Genomic DNA, 19,628 nt, shown 5'->3' with positions numbered 1-19,628 from the left:
AAAACTTCGATATAAGATTTATTTCAACCTAAAGTACAAAACAAAAATGGAACCAATCTTATCTCCAAAACCAATGCTATGGTTTCTTTCCACTCTTGTGTTCCTTTCATCACTTCCTTGCTCTTCTGCTACATATTCAGCAGCAGAGTTCAACACTAGTTTCATTCACTGCCTTATAAACACTACTTCTGATTCTTCTTCTTCTCACCCCATAACAGAATCAATCTTCACACCAAACAATGCTTCGTTCTCTTCAGTGTTGCAATCCTACATTAGAAACCTTCGTTTCAACACCTCCACAACAAAGAAACCACTCCTTATAATCACTGCTTTGCATGTATCCCATGTACAAGCATCCATCCTTTGTGCTCAGAAACACAACATGCTGATGAAGATTCGTAGCGGAGGCCATGATTACGAGGGTGTTTCTTATGTGACTCATAACCATGTTCCATTCTTCATCTTGGACATGTTCAATCTGAGATCCATTGAGATTGACATAGAAACTGAAACAGCTTGGGTCCAGGTTGGTGCAACACTTGGTGAGCTCTACTATAATATTGTTCACAAGAGTAAAATTCATGGCTTCCCAGCAGGGGTGGGTCCCAATGTTGGTGTTGGAGGACACCTAAGTGGTGGTGGCTATGGCAATATGATGAGAAAATATGGCCTTTCAGTGGACAATGTTCTTGATGCACAAATACTTGATGTTCAAGGTACTCATGAAAATTAAACTCTAAATAATTTTGTTAGTTTAAACTTTAAATAAAGTAAATAGTATATATTTAAAAAACCACATAGATTTATATACTGTCTGAAAAATTCATATATGAGTATAGTTTTGGTGTAAATAAGATTTGTGGGTGAAATGCGAAAATATGTCATGCAGGTAGATTGCTTGATAGAGATTCCATGGGTGAAGATCTCTTTTGGGCTATTAGAGGTGGTGGTGGTGCTAGCTTTGGTGTTGTCCTTTCCTACAAAATCAAGCTTGTTAGAGTTCCGGAGACAGTTACCGTTTTCCAAGTTCCAAGGACCTTGGAGCAAAATGCAACAGAACTAGTTTATAATTGGCAATATTTTGCACCAAATACTGATCCTAATCTTTTCATTAGGCTGATTTTGGAAGTTGCAAATGGTGCTGAAACTTTGACAAAGACAATAAGGGCTACCTTTGTAGCAATGTTCCTTGGTGACTCAAAAAGCCTTGTGTCTCTCATGAATGAGACATTTCCTCAAATGGGTTTAAGGCAACAAGATTGTATTGAAACAACATGGCTCAAATCTGTGTTGTTTTGGGACAACATGGACATTTCCACAACTCCAGTTGAGATTTTGCTTGAAAGAACTCCACAGTATACACTCAAACACCTCAAGAGGAAATCTGATTATGTTCGAAAACCGATTTCGAAAGCGGGTTGGGAAGGGATTTGGAAGAAGATGATTGAGTTGGAGAATGGTGCAATGTACTTCAACCCTTATGGTGGAAGAATGGCTGAGATTCCTTCAAATGCAACACCTATACCTCATAGAGCTGGGAATCTTTGGAAGATTCAGTACCATGCAAATTGGAATCAAAAAGGAAAAGAGGTTGAAGATCAGTACATAAACATGATTAGGGAACTTCATAGGTACATGGCTGCTTTTGTGTCCAAGAATCCTAGACAAGCTTATTTCAATTACAAGGATCTTGATTTGGGTATAAACTACCATGGTAAAAACAGTTACTATCAAGGTAGGGTTTATGGTTATGAGTATTTTAAGGATAATTTCAATAGGTTGGTTCAAATTAAGACTAAGGTTGATCCCAACAATTTCTTTAGGAATGAACAGAGCGTCCCTGTGATCAGTTACATGGGAAGTGTTAGAATAGAGAGTGAAAAATCATTACTTTATACTTTGTTATTTTTGTTAGTATTAAGCTTGGTTTTTGAAAGTAAGAATTATATATTTAGAGAAGAGTGCTAGAGGAATAGTAATTTTTGTAATTTGTAGTCATCAAATAGTTATCAATGATAGTTTTAATGGTGTGAAATTAGTGTGAGATTTCATTTAACAGCTCACTTTTTTTTGCTGGTTATATGTTAGCTAGAATTTAATAAAGTTGTTAGCCCCTAGACTTTTCCCATATTTAGATCCACTTCTTGTTGTCTGAATTCATTAGTCAAGTTCTGTACCAAAAACAATTAAATGCATTAGTTGTGTGATGTGAAATTGAGTTATGAATTTATGATTGTGGGGCACAATCGTTTTATGTACATCAATGTTGAGTTGAAAAAAAGAAAAAAAAAAAAGAAACATTTGAGTTATCTCGGTGTGACCTTAAGGTTATGGGTCAAAGACGAAATTAATTATTGATATAATTATTACTTATCTGTTTAAGTTGCTTATGTTACATTTTTTTAGTGCGATTTTTATTCAGATCTTGTATTAACCGGAGATGCTTGTTCACTAATTGCCCTTTTAATGTTGGAATGAAAAAGTGCTTCTCTTATTTATTCTTGTGTCTGCGTTGATGTGTTTTTACTTTTTAACCAATGATAACATGGATATTCACCTTTCACTCGTTGTAACTTGTAAGTATAACATTCACACCAATGAGATTTAACGTAATTATAAAATCGTTATTTTAGATAGATTAATTTTTTAAATAACAAAACTGTCCCTTCTCTCTTCTCATCACTACCCCCTTCTACTACCATTCCATCACCATCTGCATAAAAAAAAACTTTAACAATAACCTCAAATAAATCAAAATCAAAACAGCAATTCATCACTAAAATTATTATTGTTAACAAAAAAATGAAAAAATCATTATCATCATTGTTAAAATAAACATTAACAAGAAAGAAAGGGAAGTGTGAGAATAAAAGAAAGACAGAGAGAAAACAAAAGGAGGCAAACAAAGGATGAAAGAGAGAAAATGATAGATAATTAAGGAGTTTTTATAGAAAATTATTTTGTAGTATGTTCTCTTGTTATTTATAGAAGTTAGGAAATTATATAAATGAATGAAATCAAAATGTATTCAATTCAATTAAAATCAAAGGAATTCACATCCATAGCAATTATTCATTTTCTTTCTTTTTTCTCTTTAATAATTATATAGCGAGTGTATTATTGTGAGTAATGTTCAATTTCATATTACTTTCTATCTATTAGAAGTCAAAATTTCGCTGCAGACTCAACAATTGGTATCAAGAGCTAACGTTATATTATTCATTATTTGAGTGGTAAAATTCAATTTTGAATATAATGGCTTCTACTAGTAGTAATGTCAAAGTAGGCAAATATGAAATCGAGAAGTTCAATGAAAAAAATGATTTTTCCTATTGGAGGATGCAGATGAAAAATCTGTTTATATCACAAAAGTTACACAAGGCACTAGTAGGAAAAGAGAAAAAGCTGGAAGGAATGAAAGATGATGATTGGGAAGAATTAGATCTTGAGGTACGGGCTGCAATAATCTTATGCCTTGAGAGGGATGTTGCTTTCTTGGTAAATGAAGAAACAACTGCAACAGGCGTCTGGACAAAGTTAGAGAGTAACTTCATGACGAAGACTCTAACTAACAGGATCTACTTAAAATCCAAATTGTATACATGCAAGATAGAGGAAGGCACCTCAATTCGAGAATATATCAATAAGTTTGATAGGATCATATCAAACTTAAAGGATATAAATGTGACGGTTGATGATGAAGATCAGACACTCATATTATTACTTTCATTACCGAAGTCCTATGAAAATCTGGTGAAGACATTGATGCTGGTGGGTGACACTCTGACCATGGATGAGACGAGGGCATCACTTTTAGCGGATAATCTACGTAAGGTTGCTACAAGTGTAATGTCATCTTCAAATGGAAGAGAGTATAATAATCAAGCACAAGGATTGTTCGCGGCTAGAGGAAGGACTAATGAAAGAGGAAAAGGTAATAAGCGTGAAAAGTCTAGGCCAAAATCTAGACCTCACGCGGAGAGAACATGCTTTAAATGTGGTGAGGCTGGACATTTCAAAGCAAATTGTCCAAATAAGAAGATAACTTTCAAGAAATAGAACAACGATAACCCAAAAGAAAAGCAAGAAGCAAGCTACGTCTCAAATGATGAGGATGATTGTTACTCTATAACAGAACAATCTTATGAAATCTCCGGTAAGTGGATTCTTGATTCAGGAGCCTCTCACCATATTTGTCCAAATAGGAAGTGGTTTACTACCTATGAAAGCATAAATGGTGGCACAATTTTAATAGGCAATGATCATGCTTGTAAAACTGTGGGGTTGGGTACTATAAGAATCAAGATGCATGATGGAGGAGTAAGAACCTTAAAGGATGTAAGGCATATTCCAGACTTGCAGAAAAATCTTATTTCCATAGGTTTGTTGGAGAAAAATGGCTGCAAAATAGTTGCGAAAAATGGGGTACTAAAAGTTGTTTATGGTTCTTTGGTAGTAATGAAAGGAGTTCGTCACGGTAATCTTTATTCTCTTTTGGGGACAACAGTCACATGTGAGTTAGCAGTTGGAATCAGTGGAAGTAGAGATCAAACAAATTGCACAAGAATATGGCACATGCGGCTTGGACATATGTCAGAGAAAGGTCTATCATTGCTTTGTGGACAAGGTTTGCTGAAGAATATGAAGAAACCACAAATGGAATTTTGTGAGCATTGTGTGTATGAAAAGGCACATAGAGTGAAGTTTTCTACAAGCAAGTATAAAAGCAGAGGGTTGTTAGACTACGTGCATACTGATGTTTGGGGCCCGGCTAAAGTTACTTCCAAGGGTGGTTCCAGGTATTTTGTTACTTTTGTTGATGATTATTCCAGGTATGTTTGGATTTACTTCCTCAAACATAAGAATGAGGTATTCGATACTTTTAAGCGGTGGAGAGCAATGGTTAAAAATCGAACAGGTAGGAAGCTGAAAACTCTACGATCTGATAATGGCACAAAGTACACGAATGGGGCTTTCAAGGAGTTTTGTGACCGAGAAGGCATTGCAAGACACTGGACAGTTAGAGAAACACCACAACAGAATTGAGTCGCCGAACGACTGAATCGTACGCTACTTGAGAAGGCAAGGTGTATGCGCTCTAATTTCGGGTTAGGCAGAGACTGGTAGGCAGAATCGGTTGCTACAGCTTGCTACATAGTGAATCGATCCCCACATTCTTCTCTAGATGGAGACACACCTTATAAGGTGTAGTCAGGAAAACATGCAGATTACGAAAAACTCAGAGTCATTGGATGCACAGCCTATTATCATATCAAAGATAATAAGTTTGACGATAGAGCTAAGAAGGCAATCTTTTTGGGGTATCCAAGAGGGGTTCAAGGCTATCGCCTTTGGAGTGTAAATGATTCTAAGTTTGTAATTAGTAGGGATGTTACCTTTGATGAACGATCTATGGTAGCTTTGTCTAAAGATATGGTGCCAGGTGATGGTGATGTTGAAAAAACTTCAAATACTCAAGTGGTGGAGATAGAGTCTAAATACCAACAAATAGACTCTAGTAATGTTCAGGTGGAGCATCCTAATGCTACTCGAGATGATGCAGAGGATGAACTTGATCATGAGAAAATTCAGCGAGAAAATGCACATGCATTACAACAACAGTAGCAGGATTCTTTGACATATACTAGGCCAAAGAGAAATTATAAATTTGTTCAGAAGTTCGGGTCAGACAAGCCTTTGAGACATTATGGGCAGGTAAACTTAGTAGATTATGCACTCTCAGTGGAGGATGATGAGTTGGTCACCTTCAAACATGCTATCAAAGACAAAGATAGAGAGAGTTGGTTGTCGCTATGGAGAAAAAGATGCAATCTCTTCATAAGAACAAGACATGGGATGTGGTCCCATTGCCCGTGGAAAAGACTGCAATTGGTTGTAAGTGGGTGTATAAAACAAAAGAAGATCCTACTAAGTCAGATGGTACAAGATTCAAAGCTAGGTTAGTAGCAAAGGAATTCTCACAGAAAGAAGGGGTTGATTACAATGAGATATTTTCTCCTGTGGTGAAACACACTTCCATACGGGTGCTTTTAAGTCTTATCACTCATGGTGATCTTGAGTTGGAACAATTAGACGTGAAGACTGCATTCTTGTACGGTGACTTAGAGGAAGAAATCTACATGTATCAACCTGAGGATTTCAAGGTTGAGGGTAAAGAAAGTCAGGTATGTCACTTGAGGAAATCACTATATGGATTGAAACAATCTCCTCGGCAATGGTATAAGCGATTTGACTTCTTTATGTTAAAACAAGGTTTTTCCAGAAGTAATTATGATTGTTGTGTATACATTCATAAGCTTCTTGGAGGTGATTATATCTATCTTCTATTATATGTGGATGACATGCTTATTGCCTTTAAGAACAAGGTAGAGATAGATATGTTAAAGGTTCAACTTGGTAAAGAATTTGAAACAAAAGACTTGGGTGCTGCACGAAAAATATTAAGCATGGAAATTAAAAGAGAGAGATCAAGTCAAAAATTGTTCTTGAGCCAAAGAGGATACACTGAGTGCGTCATTGAAAGGTTTGAAATGAAAAATGCTAAATCGGTGGTAACGCCGTTGGCTCCACATTTTAGACTCTCTGGTAAACAATCTCCCACAACAGCAGAGGATAAGGCTTACATGGAAAATGTACCTTATGCTAGTGCAGTCGGTAGCCTAATGTATGCTATGGTGTGCACACACACAGATATTTCACAGGCAGTCAGTGTTGTTTAGCAGGTTCATGGCAAACCCGGGTAAGGCACACTGGAAAGCAGTAAAGTGGATATTAAGATACTTGAAGGGTACCATTGACACAGTTTTATGCTTTAGTGGAAAATCATGTCAAATCAGCGGCTTTGTTGATTCTGATTATGCTGGTGATCTAGATAGAAGACATTCTACAACTGGTTATGTATATAAAATACAAGGTGCTCCAGTTAGTTGGCGATCGATGTTACAAGCTACAGTGGCACTATCTACTACAGAGGCTAAGTACATGGCAGTAACAGAAGGGGTGAAAGAAGCATTGTGGCTAAGGGGTCTTCTAGATTATTTAGGGTTGAAGCAAGATTGCGTGAATCTGAGTTGTGATAGTCAAAGTGCAATTCATTTAGCTAAAAATCAGGTTCATCATGCTCGTACCAAGCATATTGATGTAAGATATCACTTCGTGCGCGATGTTATAGAGAAAGGTAACATTTCTCTTATAAAAGTACACACAGATGAAAATCCTGCTGATATGTTGACTAAAGTAGTGTCAGAAAATAAGTTCCAACACTGTTTGGAATTTCTCAATATTGCTTCATGTTAGGCATTACATGGAGAAATAGAGGAACTACGATTGGTTTGATTCTGAACAAGGGTACATAGGCAGTCATTATAAAAATAATGCAACCGGATATGAATACCACATTTTGATCGTTTAAAATTTGAGTAGATTTCAAATTGTGAACGAGGTGGAGAATTGTGAGAATAAAAGAAAGGCAAAGAGAAAACAAAGGGAGGCAGATAAATGATGGAAGAGAGAAAATGGTGGATAGTTAAGGAGCTTTTATAGAAAAATATTTTATAGTATGCTCTCTTGTTATTTATAGAAGTTAGGAAACTATATAAATAAGTGAAATCAAAATATATTCAATTCAATTAAAATCAAAGGAATTCACATCCATAGCAATTATTCATTTTCTTTCTTTTTTTTCTTTAATAATTATATAGCGAGTATATTATTGTAAGTAATGTTCAATTTCATATTACTTTCTATCTATTAGAAGTCAAAATTCCGCTGGAGACTTAGCAGGAAGAGAATGAAAGAAAAGGGGAGAAGAAGGGTGGCAAAAGGCAGAGAGACAGAGGCGGAGCCACGTACAAGCCAAGGGAGGCAATGGCCTCCCCCAACTATCAAGTTTTTCTTATAAGTTATATATAAATTTTAGTTTAGTCCCTTTTAAAATTTTTATTTTATTCTTTGTTAATTATAAAGTTTTTTTTGGTCCCTCCCTAAAAGCTAATCTAGTTCTGCCCCTAGAGAGAGGGAAAGAGAAGGGAGGCATGGTGATGCTGGAAATGTGAGGAATACAACCACCACCTCTCCAACGACAACAAAAAACACGAGGGACACAACCACCGCTTACCATCGTCATCTCCAAAATTTTTTTAGCAATCACACCGCAGATACCAAATACACAAAAATCCATAACACAAATCATACCCAAGACTCGCCGTATAACTAACCTGAAACAGTTTCTGCAAGCCAAACAAAAGAAAGCAAACAACGGCAAGATTTTTTGTTTATTTATTTATTTATTAACGTGGTAATAATGAGTACGTGGACCAATTTTTGATATGTGGTAATGCATTATGCAACCATTAAAGTATCAAGAAAAAGACTGAACTACCGTGTTTTTCCTTCAACATTATAAGCATTCAAGGAATGCATTGGCGTAACTGTAATTAATTTCTCTTTAACACTAGTTATAAAACTTAAAAGAACTTAACATTTTTAGACATAACATTTTTGTCTGCACATAAAATCTGAAATTTTTATCCCTTAGAAGTTGTCACATATTGAGAATATTTTATTCAAGAACTGGACAACTGAACTTGGTTGAGTGAGTGTTGGAACAAATAATTGTCTTACTATCTGCCACTGCAAGTTAAATTGATAGGCCCCACAATCCTCCGTAGCTTCCAAGATGAATGCATATAAATTGATAGGCCATCATTTTCTATCCAAAACCATTCAACAAAATGAAAAAGAACAAAGCCTCTCTTATTCTCCAAATCTTCACTTTCCTCATCTTTTACTGATCAAGTTCATATGTTGCATCACACAGAAAAGGAGGATCAGGAGTTGTTGGTTATGGCTACACCATATCTAGTGTCAATAACAATGCTCTCTCAGCTAATAAGACATCCTTGATTGCTAACCTTAAACTCATCAAGTCTTCCACACTTTATATGGACCTGATGTTCCACGCCTCAGCCTTCATGCCAGGTAACAATAAGTATTAAGTACTATTGTTATATTGAATCAAATTTATACATACATGTATTAGTAACGAAGATGTTCACATATGGCGATGTCTTTCTTGACATATGATATTCTAATAACTTTAACCATTTAGATATAATAATAAAAAAAATACAAGATCCAGATTTGACGAACAAACACACATAAATATGAAGGCTGGATGGTGCATGTAAGCATGCAACCGATTTTTTCTTTAACAAGTATTTTATGATTGAAATTGTCACCTTGTCCTTATAGGCAAATTTTAAAAGTCATTTTTTCTAGCCACCATATGTGATATGTCTTGGCTGAGCTGCAATAAATGGTGTTATTTTTCTTTTCTTTTCTTTTCTTTTTTTTTTGAACGAGTCTCACAACAATAATCATGCAATTTATATAAAAAAAATTAGTTATTGTATATAAAAATATCATTTGATTTTCATAAAAAAATTTATTATAGTACTATAAAATATTTAAATTATTTTTTTATTATATATTTGATTATTCTATTATGTTAAGTTTAATTATTTTAATAGTTTAATTATAATAATACTATAAAATAATTAATTATTTAATACTTTAAATTAAGCGCAATAGGGTTCTTCTTTTAATGATTAATGATTATCTAAAAGTTTAACTTGATATCATCAATATGATGACATAATCAATCATATTCTTAAATTTTTATGTTTATGAATTGTATTTTTCTAATTAATTTATGATTTGATTAAATAGAGTTAGTTTTAGTCAATGATGTATGTAGTATTTATTATCACAAAATTACTGATTTTTATTTACTAAAATTATTATATAAATTATTCATGCATGTTTACATAGATAGGATAGAATATAACTATCATGAAAAAAAAAATAATGGAACAAGTCATGGATTATGCAATAATATTAGTTAGGATTTAAATATTAAAATAAAATAAAATAAGTACCCACTATATAAGATTATGAGTAAAAGAAAAATATAAGAAAATACCTCCATTGTTAATTAAAATAAGAAGATGACATACTTGTATTTTTTTTAATTCCATTCTAATCAAATATGGAATTGATGCTATTTTTAGTTTTACACTTAACATAATTGAAAGCATCTTTTCTTTCTTTCAACTTTGTATTACTCATAATAAGAATCACACGAACATTATTCACACTAATTTTGTAGAAATTTGTTGTTGATAGCGATTTTTAGTGGATTAATAACCAATAGTTAATGACTAATAACCTCGTAATGGTATCCTAAATTGTCACTTTACATATAGCGATACTAAGTTAAGGTATTATTATTAATAATTCAGTTTGTCATGTTATATATATGGTATTAATATTTTTAGAGGTATAATATAACTAAAATAACTGTCAAAAATAAAATTAAAATATATCTATATATAACATCAGAGATACTATTATAAAACTAAACTAAATGTAAGTGTCATAACATGTATGTCGTGAGTCGTGACTATAATGCAGAAAAACAAAAAAAAAGTATTTTTCAAAATCGAAATAACTAATCATAAATTAAAGAGCACATAATGAAAATATTTAAAAGCAAAAGAGATTCACTACTAATTATTTTTTATAGAAAAATAAAAAAACTTCCATTTTACAAAAAAGAATTAGAGTTCAAATTTAAGAGTCTAATTATATAAAAATGAGTTAAATTTAATTCAACTATATTCTTAAGGTTTAATTATTTTATTGGTCTTTATAATTTTATCAAATTTATAATTAGGTTTATATATTTTTTTTCTTTTAATTGGGTTTCTATATTGTTTTTAATTTTATAATTTGGTCATTTTTCACCAAAGATAGAGAAACTCGAAACCTCTTAAATGAGTATGGAGACTATGTCATTTGAGTTATAACTTATTGGTAAAGACCAACATAATAATTAAACCTATTTTTAATACATTTATTGTAATCTAGATAAAATTATGCAAATGATTATAATTTAAACAATATTTTTTTCAAATTAAATAAAGGCTGCATTTACAAAAGAATTAAAAGAAAAATTGTTCACAATTATTATTATTGATTGATTAATTAATTAATTAAATAGAATTTGTTTACGATTAACCAATAACAATAACAATAATGACTACCACAGCAACAACAATTATAGTGACAATTATAATAGCAATAGATAGTGGCAATGATAGAATAATAATAATGATGATTATGATGATGAAAATTATAAATAAATAAATAAAAAGATAGATAAATAAATGGAAAAAAATTAATTTATAAAAAAAAATTAGTTCGACAAATGGTTTTTATATTCTCAAATTTAATAAATAAGCCAAAACTAATGTATTTTTTTATACGATATTATATGGAGAAATAGAAAGAATTAGATAAAAATCAAAAAAATTATAATAAAGATTCTTAAAATTAGGATGAAGAAAAAATTAAAGTTTTTAATTATTTAATTAAGTTATAGAATCAATATTAATCTTATAATTTTTTAAAAATAAAAAAAATTAAGTGTTAATGCATTTACACGTGTCTTTTAATTGAATCTCCTTTCCTCTACTAGGTATTGCTAACCCTCTGACATATCACATATCCCTTTAACTTAGACCCAAAATAAGATAAATAAATAAAGAAGAGCAGCAGCCTTCAAAGCCAAAACATTTAGCGGCTTATTTTCGTCTTTTTCATCAATAAGATGAACATTTTAGGAATTTAATTCCTCACTAAATAATAAGAAAAGTGTTAGGAGTCGATAAGTTTTGTGATTTGTAGTCATCAATTAGTTATCATTAGTGTTTTTTATGGTGTGAGATTTCATCCAATAGTGTGAAATTACTCACTTTTTTTTTATAGTTAAGTGTTGGCCAAATTTTAATAAAAATTGTCCCTAGACTTTTTCATAAAGAAAATAACATGGGCATGGGCAGCTGATTCGTACATGACATACCATATTCTATTAAAGTAGCGTGGAAACTGATAATTTTCCATTTAATCACCCCCATTGAATTGACATATATAAACTTGTTTGTGTTATGCAGATTATTTTGACTTATCTAATTGAGTTTTCTAAATCATATACCATTCTTTTCCTTAAAAGCGTATTATTATACAGTGATAATATAGCCTTAGACATACACATACCAGTGCTAATACAGTATGCAAAATTTATAATTGATCATTCCTATTCATCATCCTTTGTGTAAGACATACTGAAGCTAATATAGTACGCAAAGTCAACTGCTGCTCTAACCTCTAACTGATAATAATTGATTATCATTCACAGCATAATGTATATTGAAGCATGTATAATCTGCAAAATTTTCATTGAAGGTGCATTATTTATAGTTTTTGGTATATAATATGTTTTCTACTTTGTAATTGGTTATATATATTGTATGTGTCTTTTGCAGTTTTGCGAGCAAGGACAGATTAAGAGTTAGAATCACAGACTCCACTCACCAAAGATGGGAAGTTTCAGAAGAAGTGATTCCAAGAAGCTCCCATTTCCCTCTTCTCCCCTTTCTCATCAACAAACAATTCCCTTCTTCCAACCATACCTGCAATCCAAAACAAGAACCAAACTTTTCTATCACAACACCAAACTCAGACCTCATATTCAGCCTCCACAACACCACCCCATTTGGCTTCACTATCTTGCGCAAGTCCTCCAATGATGTCCTTTTTTTTGACGCTTCACCGGACCCTTCCAACTCTTCAACTTTCCTTGTGTTCAAGGACCAGTACCTTCAGCTATCTTCCTCACTCCCAAGGGAAAGAGCCTCACTTTATGGCCTTGGTGAACACACCAAGAGCTCCTTTAAGTTGCAGCCACACCAGACACTCACCATGTGGAATTCAGATACTTTTAGTGCTAATCTTGACTTGAACCTTTATGGCTCTCACCCTTTTTACATGGATGTAAGGAAAGGATCTAAAGATGGAAGTGTGAAGGATGGAAGCACACATGGGGTGTTGCTGCTAAATAGCAATGGGATGGATGTTGTGTATGGTGGTGACCGGATAACTTATAAGGTGATTGGTGGGGTGCTTGATCTTTACTTTTTTGCCGGATCGTCACCGGAGTTGGTTATGGAGCAATACACTGAACTCATTGGAAGGCCTACTCCTATGCCTTATTGGTCTTTTGGTAAGTCTTATCTATACTCCTTTAACTTTATCAGTATTACAAGATTTTAACTGAAAATTGTTCTCACATAGTGGTTTCTAGATTCAAAGTATTCTGTTTTATAATAGAAGTAAATATAACATGTGATAACTATAAATCACTCTGCTTTTTCCCGTTTTGATATATCTTGCTCCCATGCTAATCCATAAAGTTATCATTTCTTTTGTGAAAGGTTTTCACCAGTGTAGCTATGGCTACAAGAGTGTAAATGATCTTGAGGGTGTGGTTGCTGACTACACAAAGGCACACATACCCCTTGAAGTTATGTGGACAGATATTGATTACATGGATGCATATAAAGATTTCACCCTTGATCCTATCAACTTTCCCCTGGATAAGATGAAAACATTTGTTGATACCCTTCACCGGAATGGACAGAAATATGTACTCATATTGGATCCTGGTACCTAATTCCAATACCATGCATTTTCTCCCAACCAAAAAACACTCTCCACCTAATTTTTAGGGAAACTACACTAATATCCCTTTTTTTAGCTTATATGACACATGACATCCTCTTAATTTGCCATGTTTATATAGAGAAATGGAGTCAATTACCTTGGTCAACTTTTTCCAGGACAAGTTTACTTCCCAGATTTTTTAAATCCAAGAAGCCAAGAATTCTGGGGGAGAGAGATCAAACTATTTAGGGAACTTCTCCCATTTGATGGTCTCTGGGTTGACACGAATGAGATATCTAATTTCATCACTTCTCCTCCTAATCCATCTTCTAGTCTTGACAACCCTCCCTACAAAATTAACAATTCTGGAGCCCTACAACCAATCAATACGAAAACGGTACCAGCAACATCCTTACATTATGGAAATATCACTGAGTATGATGCTCACAATTTATATCGACTACTAGAATCCAAAGCTACCAACAAAGCTTTAAAAGATGTAATTGGTAAAAGGCCTTTTATTCTTAGTAGATCAACTTTTGTAAGTTCTGGTAAGTATACAGCACATTGGACTGGAGACAATGCTGCTACTTGGAATGATTTGGCATACTCAATTCCTTCTATATTAAATTCTGGAATATTTGGAATTCCAACGGTTGGAGCAGATATATGTGGTTTCTTAGGAAATACAACTGAAGAACTCTGCAGGCGATGGATCCAGGTAACAATTGATCCTAAGATATGGGATAATTTCTTTGTGAAAAACTCAAAACTGGAAGGTTTACTATACATATACATATCTAATTCCTTTTATTTACCTCATGTAGTTGGGAGCATTTTACCCCTTTGCTAGAGACCATTCAGTAATATATTCCATCAGGCAAGAGCTTTATCTTTGGGATTCAGTTGCTTCATCAGCAAGGAAAGTGCTCGGCCTTCGCTATCGCCTCCTCCCTTATTTCTACACATTGATGTATAAAGCACATACAAAAGGGACACCGATTGCAAGACCCCTTTTCTTTTCATTCCCTGAGGATGTCACAACATATGATATAAGTTCACAGTTCCTACTTGGCAAAGGAGTTTTGGTGTCACCAGTGCTACAATCTGGAGCTGTCACTGTTAATGCATACTTCCCTGCAGGGAACTGGTTTGATCTCTTCAATGTCTCAAATTCAGTGAGTGCTGAGTCAGGAAAGTATGTTACTCTTGATGCTCCACCTGATCACATCAATGTGCATGTTAGTGAAGGTAACATCTTGGCCATCCAAGGAGAAGCAATGACAACAGACGCGGCCCGAAAGACTGCATTTCATCTTGTGGTGGTTGTTAGTAGCAGCAAAAGTAGTTATGGACAAGTTTATTTGGATGATGGAGAAGCACTTGACATGTTAGGAGAGAATGATCAGTGGACATTGGTAAGTTTGTATCGTGCATTACAGAAGAATAGTGTTTTTGTTGCATCTAATGTTACTAATGGAAGATTTGCTCTGAACCAAAGATGAATCATAGAAAAGATCACTTTCTTGGGAATTCCTAAGCATACTGAGTTGAATATTGAGAATGGAACAAGTTCAATGAGAAAGATGGTTACACATGTTGAGAACTTTTCAGAGTTTGTTAGTATAGAAGTTTCAAGATTGTCACAGCCTATTGGAAAGGCATTTAAACTAGAAATTCAAATACAAGGTTGAAGGGTAGCTAAAAGAAGGATTGTCTTTATAGATGCAATTCCTTCTCATGTTTCTCCAGTTAAAATTATTGTGATAATTATTATGACATAAAAATTAAGGATTTTGATCCTCTAAATTTTGGATTTTATTTGAGAGGATAAAGTGTGATTTCTCACAATTTATTTTATAGGTGGGACTAAGAGAAAACATGAGAGAAAAAATATTCAAGGACGAGAGATCACACTTTACCCTCTCAAGTGAAAATCTAAAATTTAGATGATCCAAATTTAAAAATTAAGATGTCATTTTTTATATCTAAAATAAGTGTGACAGAATGCTATAACATGACTATGAAATTAAAATATAAATACATAGATATCTATGTTAATAATAAAGTTTTCATTGCAAGATATAGTTATATATATAAATATTTAGAAGAAACCGAGTTAAAATTGGAACAGAATTCGTTCTAAAAAGCTAAGCTTGTCAACTAATATTGATTCATTTAAAAATCTAAGTCTTAGAAATGATGTCATTATTTTGATATCCATGTAGAGAATAACTTGGATTCGTTTCAAGTTGGAACATGATTTCGAATCTAATATATATATATATATAGTTATATACCCATATGGCCATATATATATATATTAAAAAGAAATCTTTAGCCTTTACAATGATTAGAAAGGTAGACATTTGTTTTTGTTCAGTTACACAGATACATCTAAAACTAAATTATATAAGCATTGCTTTTCCAATATTCGAAACATCATCGTGCAATTGGTATACTTAAACAATTCATATATTTAAAATGTCTTTACCTTTCTAAAAAACTAATGAAAGAGACTAAAACAAAAAACTTCTAAATTTTATTAGACTAATTTTTTTTTACAGAAATAAAAAAAGGGCATTTCACAAGTAACAAAAACTTAATTAAGCCTACAATAATTGAAAATGAATTGAGCATAACGGCATACCTTAGCTTTCTAATTTCTATCTTCAACATTCAAGACTAAGAAGCATAATATGGGTGCGGTTTTGAGGAGTGAAACCAGAACCACTATGTTTCCACCACCAATAACAAGCTTCTTCTATATGTGTATTTGCCTAATCTTTTGCCATTTTGTTACATATTCATCATCATCAGAAGAAATAGAAGTAGTTGGTTATGGTTACACCATCTCAAATGTGAACAATGAAGATCTTTTAGGAACTTCATTGAGTGCTAACCTTAACCTCATCAAGTCTTCCTCCATTTATGGGCCTGACATCCCACACCTCAACCTTGTTGCCAGGTAAGAAATGTTGTAGTCACTTACTTTGCATTGTGTATCAAACCGGCTTACATTCTCATCCCCATTGGATCAGGTGTAAACCGGTCTGATATACAATGCAAAGCGAGTACAACTATCATTGTTCTAAAGCTAACATGGAATACATATTTCTAAATTTTGCAGTTTAGAAACCAAGGACAGGCTAAGAGTAAGAATCACAGATTCCATTCACCAAAGATGGGAAATTCCAGAAGAAGTGATTCCTAGAAGTTCTCAATACTCTTCTCATTCTCTCAATAGCTATGATCTAAATCAAGAACCAAAACTATCTCTAACATCACCAAACTCAGACCTCATATTCAGCCTCCACAACACAATTCCATTCGGCTTCACTATCTCGCGCAAGTCCTCCAATGACATTCTCTTTGATGCTTCACCGGACCCTTCTGACCCTTCAACTTTTCTTGTGTTCAAGGACCAATACCTTCAGCTCTCTTCCTCACTGCCAAGGGAAAGAGCCTCCATTTATGGCCTTGGTGAGCACACCAAGGGCTCCTTCAAGCTGCAGCCAAACCAGACATTAACAATGTGGAATATGGACAATGGTGCCAACCTTGACTTGAACCTTTATGGCTTTCACCCTTTTTACTTGGACATGAGGAAAGGATCTATGGATGGGAGGGTTAAGGCTGGGGCTACACATGGGGTCTTGCTGCTAAATAGCAATGGGATGGATGTTGTGTATGATGGTGACCGCATAACTTATAAAGTGATTGGTGGAGTTTTTGATTTTTACATTTTTGCCGGATCATCGCCGGAACAAGTGATGGAGCAGTACACTGAACTCATTGGAAGGCCTGCTCCAATGCCTTATTGGTCTTTTGGTAAGAAAATCTTAATTAGTACCATGTATTCTTATAGCAAAGTTGATAAATCATCACAATATTTTTTTTGTCCAAGAAAAGTCTGTGGATCCCAACTTTACATGCTAATCCAAAAGAATTCTCTCTTTTGTGAAAGGTTTTCATCAATGTAGATATGGCTATAAGGATGTGAGTGATCTTGAAAATGTGGTTGCCAACTATGCAAAAGCAAATATACCCCTTGAAGTTATGTGGACAGATATTGATTCAATGGATGCATATAAGGATTTCACACTTGATCCTATAAATTTCCCATTGAATAAGATGAGAAAATTTGTTGACACTCTTCATCAAAATGGCCAGAAATATGTTCCCATCTTAGATCCTGGTACCTAATTCCAACACCAAGCAACCTCTTTTAACCAATCCACAAACATATTACAGCAGTTATTGATTTGAAGCTAATTTTTCAAACAGGTATCAGTGTAAATACTTCATATGCAACTTATGTCAGAGGCTTGGAGGCTGATATCTATATAAAGAGAAATGGAGTCAATTACCTTGGTCAAGTTTGGCCTGGACCAGTTTACTTCCCTGATTTCTTGAATCCAAGAAGCCAAAAATTCTGGGGTAATGAAATCAAATTATTTAGGGAGCTTCTCCCATTTGATGGTCTCTGGCTTGATATGAATGAAATAGCTAATTTCAACACTTCTCCTCCTAATCCATCTTCCAATCTTGATAACCCTCCCTACATAATCAATGATTCTGGAACTCAAAAACCAATCAATACCAGAACAATACCAGCAACATCTTCACACTATGGTAATATTACTGAGTATGATACTCATAATTTGTATGGACTCTTACAAAGCAAAGCAACTTACAAGGCTTTAAAGGATATAACTGGTAAAAGGCCATTCATTCTCAGTAGATCAACTTTTGTAAGCTCTGGTAGGTATGCAGCTCACTGGACAGGAGATAACGCCGCGACTTGGAACGATTTGGCATACTCAATCCCTTCTATATTAAATTTTGGAATATTCGGAATTCCAATGGTTGGAGCAGATATATGTGGTTTTGGACCAAACACAACCGAAGAACTTTGCAGGCGTTGGATCCAATTAGGAGCATTTTACCCCTTTGCAAGAGATCATTCAGATAAATCTTCAACCAGGCAAGAGCTTTATCTTTGGGATTCAGTTGCTTCGTCAGCAAGGAAAGTGCTCGGCCTGCGCTATCGCCTCCTCCCTTACCTTTACACACTAATGTATGAATCACACACAAAAGGGACACCAATTGCAAGACCCCTTTTCTTTTCATTCCCTGAGGATGTCACCACATATGACATAAATTCACAGTTTCTACTTGGCAAAGGGGTTTTAGTCTCACCTGTGCTTGAATCTGGAGCTGTAACTGTCAATGCATACTTCCCTGCAGGAAACTGGTTTGATCTCTTCAATGTCTCAAATTCAGTGAGTGCTAAATCAGGAAAGTATGTTACTCTTGATGCTCCATCTGATCACATTAATGTGCATGTTGGTGAAGGTAACATTTTGGTCATGCAAGGAGAAGCAATGACAACTGAAGCCGGCCGGAAGACTGCGTTTCATCTTGTGGTGGTTGTTAGCCGCAGCCAAACTAGCTATGGACAAGTTTATTTGGATGATGGAGAAACACTTGAAATATCAGGAGAGAATGAAGAGTGGACATTGGTCAGATTTTATGCTGTTTTACATAACAATGGTGTTTTTATTACATCTGATATAGTCAATGCAAGATTTGCTCTGGACCAAAGGTTGATCATTGAAAAGATCACATTCTTGGGGATACCAAAGAACAAGAGATTAGGTAAAGTGAATTTGGCAAGTAATGAATTGAATATTGAGAATGGAATTGTGCAGACACATGCTGATAACTTGTCACAGTTTATTAGTATAGAAGTTTCAGCATTGTCACAACTTATTGGAGAGAAATTTGAGCTAGAAATTGAAATGACTATGGTTTAAAAAGCAGGTTTTTACTATGAAAGAATCTATCTTCTTCTTGTTGAAGGGATTTCTTCATAGTTCTGTCTTACAATTAGATGATCTTTCAGCAACTACATTCAAAGCTCTCTCCATATATAATATACTTCTCTGTGAAGTTGTTTAAAAGAGTCAAAGATGTAGCATTTCTTTATTACTTATGGTTGGAAAATTGAGAAATGACTATTTTAAGATAATAAAATTTCA

At 34.0% G+C, this 19,628-nt stretch overlaps 2 protein-coding genes and 1 pseudogene across 4 annotated transcripts; all 3 read left to right on the top strand.

Annotated features, from left to right (window-relative positions):
- Positions 1-5: 5 nt before the first annotated feature.
- LOC107638954 (berberine bridge enzyme-like 8) lies at positions 6-2,243 on the top strand. 2 transcript variants are annotated; one of them, XM_088483344.1, is made up of 3 exons: positions 6-716; positions 890-1,961; positions 2,136-2,243. In XM_088483344.1, the coding sequence occupies exons 1-3, from the start codon at positions 47-49 to the stop codon at positions 2,188-2,190; spliced, it is 1,797 nt and encodes a 598-aa protein (XP_088339470.1). In that variant the 5' UTR covers positions 6-46; the 3' UTR covers positions 2,191-2,243. The 2 variants fall into 2 exon arrangements, with proteins under 2 accessions (XP_088339470.1, XP_016197839.1); XM_016342353.3 differs by having other exon boundaries at positions 7-716; positions 890-2,243.
- A 4,504-nt stretch (positions 2,244-6,747) lies between these two features.
- Positions 6,748-15,652, top strand: LOC107636097 (alpha-glucosidase-like; annotated as a pseudogene). Its single transcript, XR_015880971.1, has 6 exons — positions 6,748-7,257; positions 7,775-7,884; positions 8,840-9,000; positions 12,408-13,144; positions 13,356-14,305; positions 14,412-15,652. The product of XR_015880971.1 is annotated as an alpha-glucosidase-like (transcript).
- A 608-nt stretch (positions 15,653-16,260) lies between these two features.
- LOC107636098 (alpha-glucosidase-like) lies at positions 16,261-19,403 on the top strand. The gene is made up of 4 exons (XM_016339633.3): positions 16,261-16,552; positions 16,715-17,415; positions 17,552-17,782; positions 17,872-19,403. Exons 1-4 carry the CDS (start codon positions 16,284-16,286, stop codon positions 19,401-19,403), a joined length of 2,733 nt encoding a protein of 910 aa, XP_016195119.2. The 5' UTR covers positions 16,261-16,283.
- The last annotated feature ends 225 nt before the right edge of the window (positions 19,404-19,628 follow it).

The sequence above is a fragment of the Arachis ipaensis genome, chromosome B4 (genome assembly GCF_059453495.1).
Source record: "Arachis ipaensis isolate K30076 ecotype BB chromosome B4, ASM5945349v1, whole genome shotgun sequence".
Lineage (NCBI taxonomy): Eukaryota > Viridiplantae > Streptophyta > Magnoliopsida > Fabales > Fabaceae > Arachis > Arachis ipaensis.
The sequence above is the reverse complement of the archived record's forward strand: the minus strand, read 5'-3'. Positions and strand labels throughout refer to the sequence as shown.